Below are 11,162 nucleotides of genomic sequence, written 5' to 3'. Positions count from 1 at the left end.
ATTAATATTAAATAAGTATTCCTTAATTTGATTCAAATTTTAAAAGTAGAACAAGTATTCCATCGAAATAGTTAATTCCACAATCTCCTCCTTTTATCATAAATTAAGACATAAAAATAATTATTACACTATTTTTTTTAAAAAAAAATTCTGAAAAACAAAAATTTCACACACAAATTAATGAAGAATAACTATAACGTGGCAATCCAGTTCTGTTACGCAACTCAAATAAATGCCAAGTTGCATAGTTATATATTAGAATTAAAAGTCTAGAAAATAGCTAAAACCATGAGCTCCAAAGACAAAAATTAAAAATTTTTAAAAAATCATGCTAATGGGAAGCAACGTACGATCTGAAAGCACAGAAGACGAACGATAATATGGATGAAAGAAATTTGACTGGAGCGATTGTCAGCATACATACCCATTACATTTCATTAACGATAAGCGTAGAACTTAAAGTTCTCAAGGCCTTACTAGTTACAACTACAAAAGAACCATATGGAATCATACTCACAAAGGTTCTCTGCAGCGATGCATCTTACTATACAGCCAACTCCATCAACCTCGATGCCCAAAATGTAGATATCATCAAGCTGGTGATATCACATTCCCTAAAAATGAAAAGAATAGTTTGGTAAGACCAGCAACACTAAGAACATAAATTTTATTGTGAGCTCTGGAAGTAGTTTCTATTCGTTTTTATAGGGAAAGCATCAAATCCTTTTTCCTATTAAGACCTGTTCAGGTACACAATAATTTAGCAGAACAGTGCATACACAAATCTAATACTTGCTAAAACATTGACATAATAACTGCCTTTCCAGATCCTCCATCTTAGAGGCACTTCAAAATTCAAATGCCACAGAATAGAACAAAGTTATATCTTCATTAACGAAGTTAGCTTCTTTAATATGGGTTTAAATCCATATGACTAGTAGACTATGGGTCAACTGCTAAAGACTACTCTATGAACCCAAAGATGACCATTATTCTAACAATCATAGATAACTTTGAACAGGGAGTTTCTAATTCTGGTAAGCATTGAAAAGAATAATATCTATACACCTTTTCTTTTTTCTATCCACACAAATGGCAAATTGAAGGATCAACATCCAGCCAGTAAAAGTATGGATGAAGCTACATCAGGTAAGCATTTTATACCTCAGCTGGTGATGAAATGATAGATTCCCTGTCAAAATTTGAAATGCTCATTCAGTTTCCTGCATGGATGCTTACAGCCATCTAAATGTATATTCCACTGTCAGAAAGAATGCATGTGAGAATACCTTGGCCTCTCAGACTTAGCAAGATGTTTAGACATTATGGATGCCTGAAAAAAAAATTTCACAAAATATTTCTGATAATCCTCAAGCCAAGAAATGAAAAATTATAGTAACAATAACAGAAACAAAGTGTTTGGATAATGATACTTTCAGCTATTCTGTTGAGGTTAGTAAAATTGCTTTAGCACAAAAAATAAAACTGAATAGAAACATTTTTGAACAAAAATAAAGAAGAAAAAGGAAAAAAAAAAAAATCAATTTATATAAGCACAATTCCATCCTTGAGACAACCTATGAAACTCTAAAGCAGTAAGAATACCTAAATCAGAAATTCTAAGATGTGCTAATAAAATCATTGAGCATAAATAAAAAGATATAGAACATAGCAAATAATCATTATAATTCTACAATCATAGAATATTGCTTTTAACCTAGCAGCTGATTGGTTGTATACAGAATACAAGTCACATCAAATTAGCATAAACACAAAATGATAATTCATCTCATCTAGGCAGGAAACAAACTAGAATGCTTTAAATCAAATGTCCAATTTGCACAATTGAAAGTTCACAGCACCTGCTCCTGGATTATGCTCCTTGCCTCAACAAGTTGAGCTTCAAGTTCAAGTTCTCTCTCTGTTGCTTCAGATGTGACATCTGCTCCTTTCTGTGCATCTTGCAACTGAACCATACGCTCCTTCAAATTTAAAAGCATAAACATCAATAAATATTGTCAGCAGGATCCTTTCATTACAAGGATGCAATGGCAAAAAAAGAAGTACCTTTATGGAAGCCATCTTATTTCGGAGGCTTTCCTCAATTTGATCTCTAGCCATGTGAAAAGGCAGGTCAAAAACGTCCTGTAAATTGAAGTGTTACAGACAGCATTTGACCCATTGACAATAAATAAAACATACCATCTAGATGTCATAGAGTCCTAGACCCATTGACAAAAAATAAAAAGCATCACTTAGTGTCATACCGTCCTTCCACCCAAAGGAGACTGCGAGGGGTCAGCTTCAAGTTTTTCATTGACAGCCAAAGATTGCTTGGTTGAACCATTTGGAGCATTTATGAAATCGCGCATATCAACCTGTAAGCCAAGCTTGCAAACTGAGATCATAATATATGGCCAGAGGATCATAAAGCTCATTTTCACAAAAGCCATTAGTTATAGAAATGTGTCAATGATTAGTTATTCAAATGTGTCAATGATTAAACATGGCAAAGCCATTTAAAGATTAGGGAAAAGGTTATCTTTTGGTACTAATTTGTCTCATATAATAAAACCACAGGTAAAAGTAAGCAAGATATTTTCTTTTAACAAAAAAAAAAGAACAGAAAAATATCAAATCCAGTTAGAAAGCATTCTGTTCAATGAAAGGACAAACTTTTGAAGACGTCTATATTTGTAAATTCATATACTACACCAGTGGTAGAACTGTAAAAGTGCAGCATTTACAATAATATGGATCTCCAGGATGCATCAAGCAGAGATATGTGGACATGGTGCTTTTCCCTTTACTTCCTTTCATGTTTCTTTTCTTGAATAGATCGAATAAGGAATGAATACATCTGCAGTAAAGTGGAAATGGCATCTATTGTGGAAAAGTTGACAGAAGGGAGATTGAGATAGTTTGCACTTTGGACATGGGCCATCACAGACAGAAGAATGCTCCAGTATGAAGGGTTGAGTATATAGTAATGGAAGATGTAAGAAAGGAAGGAATAAACCTAAGATGACATGTAGGCAAATAGCAAGAAAGAACTTAGCAACCTCAGATCATCTTTCTGAAATTTTAGTCCTAAACTGGGTGTTATGGTAGAACATATCCATATAACAATCCCAATTAATTTGGGATTAAGGCTAGCTAAGTTGATTATAATTAACATACAAAAACCTTATATAAGCTACTAAAATGCCAACATCCAACCTTAATTTGAATGAAAAAATAAATTACAATGCACCAAGTGTGCAGATATATTCACTAAGTCCATCTTGTAAAGGATCACTAATAGAATAGAAGCACATGGCTTACACTTTTGGTTTGAGGAGGGTTAGATGCATACAACCTTCCCTGCTCATTACATTAGGATGTTTCCCTGTTTTGATCCTATGATGCCCAAATAGCGATGAAGCAACCTTTATATTGCACCAAAGCTTAACTTACACTAATCTATAATAGGAACACTATGGACATAGACACAATAACTACACAAGCTTCTCTATAACCACACAAACACAACATATTGTTCCCACAAGGACAAAGTACACACCAACTGGAGACCATAGAAAAGGATACTCAGCTCAATTTGAATCCATATCATAAGTATCACAGAAGGATAAGTATCACAAAAGCAATTGAATGCTAAACATAAACCTGCATTGACCGCAATAATGCCCTTAAATCAGTGTTCTCTGCCATCAATTCTTGATTCTTAGCCTCATACGCATCCACCTGCCAACAGCATATTGCAATCATGACTCAACAGAAGCTATGAAATTTCGAAGTCAATCAGCATACATACTATTTTCTTATAGAAATCATTATCAGCCTTTTTCCCATTCCATGTCCCACGTTGCCTGCCTTCTTTCTGTAAATATCATAAAAAGCCATGGGCAGGATAACTAATTTAATCCAAAACGGGAAGATTGACAAAATGATATTCCCATACACTAATTCAATTACCACCTGAAGCAAATTCATTATCTCCATGCCTGATCTTGATTCCTTCTTTTTCTCCATCAATACTTGATTTAGCCTCTCCTGAATAAAATAAAAAAAACACTAATATCATATCTTATCCACTCTCGTAATTACCCTCATCATAAATCCTTGGCTAGTACACAAATAGCCAATTGATTCTCCTCACATTACTAAGAACATGTAAACATAATCTACCTGCAGCTTTATGTACTCCTTTTCTTTTTTCTTCATTTCATGTACTTGCTGGGTCCTCACTTGCTTTAGCAACACCAATGCATCAAAGAGCACTTTTTAGGACATGTACATTCTCCCCAATGGCCACAAAAAATGCACCAAGGTTTTACAAGTAAAAAATGCCCTAACCTGATTGCCAATGACCATCCTTTGAAATTCATCCCGTTCCTGTTGAAGCTTTTCAATCTGTGCCTTAAAAGCTGCTGTAGCTTTGGCTTCCTACTCATACAATAGTTCCACAAGTATCAACATAACTGATTAAGTTTATAGCTAAAACAATTTCATTTCCTAAAATTATAAGCCTCTAACCGTTCTTGTGATAGTTGCTATTTCCCTATCTTTGGCTTGTATCTGCGATTCAAGCCTCTCAACTTTTGCCTCCAATCTTGAAATATCTGATAGTAGTCTGGAAGATGGAAATAATGCATATTATTCCAGATAGCAGAATTCTGAAACCAGTGTAGTCAAAAGCACAAAAGCCGCTTGCTAAAGTGCATAGGCAAATAGAAAAGCACTTTTACATATGCTAAATGAAACACAGTTAGTGAAGTGAGGATTTTTTGCACTTAAAGTGCAAAATGCAAAAAATGCAGAAAGAACAAAAAAAAAAAAGCACAAAGAGCCTCAACTTCAAAGCCAACATCGGAAGATGTTGAAACTAATTTAAATGAAGATTTTGATGGAAATTGATTTTATTTAGGAGATGAGGATGAACTTGTTGAGAACTTTGATGGGAAATCCAGTGAAGATCTCTAAGTTATGACTATGATTTATGATGCTAAAAACTTTTAGATGTTTGATGATTTCTTAAGGATATATATTTTATATAGAGGATCATATTTTCTTTCCACATTATACTATTAGTTGATTTTTTAACAATTTTGGGCTTCCTTCAATGAAGCAATCGCTTATTTCGCTTTGAGTGTGCCTTATACTTCTAATTACCTTGGCTGAAGAAATGAAATCAACACAAATCTTAAATTTCGTAATAGTAAATTAAGAGTAGTGTAATTCCAAAGAAATCTCCGATCTTCTCCCCTTTCCCAAACAAAAAAAGGGTCATTGATTGAAAAAGTTTACCTCTGTCTCTGCTCATTGGCAGATTCTCTGAATTCAACGTCACGCTGTCTCTGTTGAAGCAAAGAGTAAATGCAATTGCAGGTCCGTGCAATTGAAACCTAACCAAGCCGATATAAAAAATTAGAAAACACAAAAATCAAGCACCAAAAATTAACAAACACAAGACCTCCCCCCTCCAAAGAAAAGAAAAGCACCGGATCATTGGCAAAGAGGTCGAGGGAAGCAGGAAATCCAAAGGTAACGAGCGTCTGGTTCAAGTACTTGGCACAATGCTCCAGGTTACTGGCATCAGCAAATGCGTAATCCCTGCACCACAAAATTAAAAACCCTAGTCCAATCAACCACATATTCATACAATGCATACATTTCGAATCAGAAATCAACAAGACCTCAGAGATCAAATCACATATATAACAAATGTAAAGAGAAAACTGACCCGATTAAGAATGCAGAGGCGGTAGATGTCTGCAGAGATTCAAGCAAGAGAGAGAGAGAGAGATTAAGAAACGAAAGAGTCAGAGTCGAGAGTTAGAAGAAGGAAAGCTACGAAAGAGAAATGGAGAGACAAGGAGAGATCGTACTCTGAGATCCAAGTCTGCATCAGTAGGTGGCATTGTGGAGAGATTGAAAGAGAAAGATTAGATACGGATTAGATGCGTTTTTTTTTTTTTTGGTGAAAACAAGATTAGATGTGTTTAAAGATCAGCCGATTCAGAGAGAGAGAGAGAGAGTTATTGTCTTTCTTTTTTTGTTTTTTAGAAGCGGGAGAAATCTATGACAGCTACGGTATTTCTGTAGTTTGTACAGTTACTTCGTTTAAAATAAAGTAAGTCAATGGGCTTTTTTTGACACGTGTCTTTGAAATTAAGATAAACTATTTAAATTTTAAAAAAATTAAATAAATTTATGTAAATTTTAAAAAATAGATTAAATAATTTTTTAATATTTTAAGAATAAATAAAATTTTTAATTTTAATAAATAAAATTTTTAATTTTTAAAAATAAATAAAAATATTAAATTATAATTTACATATAATAAAAATTTAATTAAAACTATACACAAAAATCTTTTAATGTATTGAATTTTCATTAATAATTTTATATATTTAATTTATAGTATCTTATTAAATTATAATTTAATTTTTTTTTGTTAATTATTAAAAATTAAAAGATTTATTTAATTTATCTTAAATATTTTAAATACTTTTAACTTTTTTTTTTTAAATTAAAAGGTTTAAGCCCTCTCCTTTATTTGCTTATTCCTCTTCCCCTAATAATGATACTGCTAGCAATTTGTATGAGCTATAGGCTTGAAAGCCCTATTTTTTTTTTATTTTAATAATAATTAAATTTAACGCATGTATTACTTTATAGAATCATGAAAATTCTGTTGAGTACTCTCCTTCATTTGCTCTTTCCTCTCCTTCTAGCAATGATAGTGTTGGCATCGCATTGTGGCTTATTGTTGTTGAGCAAGCTCAGCCATCACAGCAACAGCCTCCACAACAACAATAATAGCAAAATGACTATGCCTATTAAGACGCCAATTATAGTCCAGAAAGTATATAAGAGGAGGAAATATAGAATGACTGTGCCTCATTTTGATTTCTCTCTGTATGTTAATTTTCTTTGTATATTTGTGAGGATGATGTGTTTCATGGACTCTTATTAATTTTAAATTGAAGCTTTGTCCCTTGAAGTTTTGATGATTGGTTCCTATTTTAATATGCATATGTATCAACTTGTTAGATGTTTAGTTAAATACAATTTAGTTAAGAGGCTGTTTAAGATTTGGCCTCTAAATAGAGGCAGAATAATGGGATATAAATAAATAGAGGCAGTTTAAGATTCTGCCATGGATATTGTCTATGCTCTCAGGAGGCAGGGTCAGATGCTCTACGGCTTTGGTGATTGATTTGCAGTATGGTTTTACGTGCGTGGTGCGGATGCTAGATGGCAATGAAAGGGGCGTTGCTAACATTTAGGGTTTTAATAAACCTCGCCACCCTGTCAAAACCACCGAATTTCTATTTGCTACCATGCATCACGTCTCCCTCTGTCTCTGTGGAACCTCCATGAGCAAAGGATCTGGCCTCTTCTCCGACTTCGACAAGAAAGCTAGAGGTAGATCTTCACTTTGCGTCTGTGTTCCATTTCTCAATTCTCCATTTCCTCTTTCTTTTGCATATTTACTTGACCATATGATTACAATTTCTTCTTCCACCTACTATGGAGTGGTTCATTCTCTCATCCCATCTTCTTTCCATTTTCATTTTTAAAGTTTTCCCATATCTTTATGTTCATTGGTTTTCACTTGCGATTGGTTTTCGTTCATTATTTGTTCCTGTTTATTGCTTGGATCCAATTGGAGATTAGATTAGAAAGCTTACTATCTTCGCTACTTACATACTTGATTGTATGAGATTAGGTAGTTGCTTAGAGAGATTAGATTATAGTTTCATAAGAGGCTTTGGATACCCCAATTGATTGCTTCCCAATACAATGTTATTAAAGGCCTACAAATTCTTGTTTCAGGTTGTACACTGTTTTGAAGATGATGACATTGTTTAGACTGAATGTCCTCAAGAAGCAACTGAGATCATAATTTGTTCTCCCTAATCTCTGTACCTGGCCCACCAAGCCTATCATATCAACCCATACAAAGTGAGGTTTTAATACTAAATGATATGAATTTACTTAACTTCAACTTAAGAGCTAGCTCATAAGGAGAGGTTTGCAAACTCATATATATAACACACAAGATCTCCCTGCAGAATGATATGAGACGCATCAGTACAATAAGCTAATAGAATTAAATTATATCTATTATAATAATGCAGATTGAGAAAAGTTTAGAGAAGCTTACAAAAGAGAAAAGGACCTGTGCGTTTTTTGCTTTAATTTTCTATTGATTTCTGATTGCTAGAAGACTACATGAAATAACTTTTTCTCTCATGAACTGTTATGAACTGCAATAGCTAACAAAGATATTATAAGAATACTACAGTTAGGCAAATCATGAAATTAGGGCTTTTAAACCTATAGCTCATGCGAATCGCTAGCAGTATCATTATTGGGGAAAGAGGAATGAGCAAATAAAGGAGATTGTTCAATGAAATTTCACCATCCTATAAGGTTATTCATGCATTAAATTTAATTACTATTAAAACTAGAAAAAAAAAAAATTGGGGGCTTTCAAACTTATTGTTCCAGAAGCTTTTCTCTTTGCTAAAAAGTCCCTCATCTTTTACTTGTTGCAATATTTTACCTGCTGTATCTGGAAGAATGTTAATGACACCCTGCTCTTTCTGTTCCATTTTTTTTCTGTGATTTTTTAGATATTATTTTATTTATATTTTCAAAAACAAATTACGATTTTCAAAATAAAAAACAAAAAAACTTGCAATTCAACATTCCCAAATTTTAACATTTTTATAATTAAATTAAAATTTTAATTTCAAATGGGTTTAAATTGAAATTTTAATTTTAAATAGTTTCATTCGAGTATAAATATATAATCTGTGTATACATGAATATAAAATTAAGGAAATTTTTATATTTAAGAAATTAGGTCATCTTATAAAATAAATAAAAATTATTTTAAAAAATTTATAATATTTTAAAAAATCTTATGGATATCCCTACACCAATTCATTAACATCTTTATATATATATATATATATATATAATCACTTCATGATATTTATTACTCCCTCAGTCTTTTTTTTATTTATCTTATTTTAATTTTTTTATTTAAAATTATCTATCCCATCTATAAAATTAAATGGTATTAATTATTATTTTTTTTAATCTGACCTTTTATTTCTAAAATTATAATGAATATTTATAATTAAATAAAATAAAGAATAATATATAGCGTTGCTCTAAACTCCGATAATGACACTGCATGATTAGCCTCTAGCCGGCCAATTAACGCAACCCCAAAATCCCTTCACAGGACTCTATCCCAAATGTGTTAAATTACTTGTCTTGAGTAATAGATATAATAAAACATTAAGCGCGAAATTATATTTAGCGTAGCCAATTGTTTTATGGTATGATTTAAAAGTAACATACTACAATTTTACTCTTAATATTCCAAATATTTAACATGCCTACATTCCTCAAGCCAGTTAGATTGTTTCCTTAGCAAACAACTTCAAACATATCTCATAAAATTTACTTCAAATATCTCATAAAATTTAGGCCATCAAAAATAACATGTACATTATTCAATTTAAAGAAAAATCGAGTTAAATTTAACATATAAATACTTCGTATCAATTGTGTATTGGGTCATGTGTCAATCCCTTAGCATGCCACATTACTACACATTATTGGTGCTCATCCAATGCTTGAGACAACCCACCAGCTGAATGGTGGCTGTTGGAGGTATGGTTAGCGCCGCTCAAATCACATCTCTATAGGGAGTTTTCAGAAACCACCTGTGCTCACCCTAAAGAACCGTTTTTCATGGTGCTTGAGTTAAAATAGAAGCACTGACTGAAATCCTTGAATTGAAATCCCTAAGAATATTAATCACTTTTGAAGCTTAGTTTTGAGTGTTTAAAGGCTGGCGAGTATGGCTATTTACACATGCTAGCAAACAGCAGACCCACCCTTTAGGTTGTGGGGCATTGGTAGGGTTAGCATTCGGTTCAAATCAAATCGAATCAAATTAAATTATAAAAATCGAATTACATATTTTAGAAATCGAACTAAATCGAAATGGATAAAAAATTAAATTGAACTGAATCGCTCTATTTTGATTCGGTTCTGTTCAAACTGATCGGTTTTGATTTTTTATTGATTTTTTAATTTAAACTTAATTTTGAAGTTATTTCGTCTAATTTTGACTTTGATTTGAATCTAATAACCATTAATAAATGAAATTAAATAATTTATATATATATATATATAATTACATATAATTCATAAATTTTTCATAAAAATAAATCAATTCAAAAATCGATTCACTTCTATTTAAATATATAAAATTTCAGTTCGTTTAATCAAATTTTTTTCCTCAAAATCGAACCAAATCAAAATAACTGAAATTTTTATGATATAAAATCGAACTGAACAAAATTATTTTAAAACCGAATCGAATTACCAAATTAAAACAGTTCAGTTCAATTTATTCAATTTAAATCGAATAATGCTCACCCCTAGGCATTGGTCCCGCCTTGTCTTACAAGTTAAATATATTATAATTTTTAACCCCTTAATCTTTAAGAGTAATTTGGGATCTAAACAAATTCTTGAAATTTAAAAAAAAATTAACAAATTATTTAAATTTTAAAAATAAGTTATTTTAAGATTAAATAAATATTTTAATTTTTAAAAATAAAAAAAAAACTAAATTATAATATGACTTTAATATAAATCTAGCTAAAGTTATATCAAAGATCATCATGCATAGTATTAATTAGATTTATATTAAAGTAAATTATATTTTATTTTTTTTATTTATTTTTAAAAATTAAAAAATTTATTTATGCAAGAGTTTATATAATATATTTTTAAAAAATTTAAAAAATTTATTTAATTTTTTAAATTAAATGACTTAATTAAACCTAAAAATATTTTAAATAAGTGTTTTGCCTCATTTTTATCCTTTACTTCTCTCGTACACAAATGGATGCACTGTACTTATTTAAATGAATAATTAAAATTTTATGAACATGAGTCTATTGCTAATTTTGTTTCATTTATTCATTCAATTTAAAAAAAAAAAAAGAATATATTCATCCCTGCCCCAAAATAAATTTGGCGGGAAGGCTGAACCTGTGCGAGGGGTTTGAGCTTATTTAACACACTTCAGTCAATTTAAAAGCCCAAAATAAAGACTCGGC

At 31.3% G+C, this 11,162-nt stretch overlaps 1 protein-coding gene across 1 annotated transcript; it reads right to left on the bottom strand.

Annotated features, from left to right (window-relative positions):
• Positions 1-215: 215 nt before the first annotated feature.
• On the bottom strand, positions 216-6,065 carry LOC110637151 (uncharacterized). Its single transcript, XM_021787111.2, has 16 exons — positions 5,889-6,065; positions 5,744-5,772; positions 5,502-5,613; positions 5,308-5,405; positions 4,537-4,633; positions 4,357-4,446; positions 4,189-4,251; positions 3,979-4,053; positions 3,815-3,880; positions 3,667-3,744; positions 2,268-2,378; positions 2,068-2,145; positions 1,863-1,982; positions 1,290-1,333; positions 1,165-1,192; positions 216-614 (listed from the first exon to the last, which is right to left on the bottom strand). Exons 1-16 carry the CDS (start codon positions 5,919-5,921, stop codon positions 606-608), a joined length of 1,131 nt encoding a protein of 376 aa, XP_021642803.2. The 5' UTR covers positions 5,922-6,065; the 3' UTR covers positions 216-605.
• Positions 6,066-11,162: the final 5,097 nt, after the last annotated feature.

This window comes from Hevea brasiliensis, chromosome 17 (genome assembly GCF_030052815.1).
Source record: "Hevea brasiliensis isolate MT/VB/25A 57/8 chromosome 17, ASM3005281v1, whole genome shotgun sequence".
Lineage (NCBI taxonomy): Eukaryota > Viridiplantae > Streptophyta > Magnoliopsida > Malpighiales > Euphorbiaceae > Hevea > Hevea brasiliensis.
The sequence above is the reverse complement of the archived record's forward strand: the minus strand, read 5'-3'. Positions and strand labels throughout refer to the sequence as shown.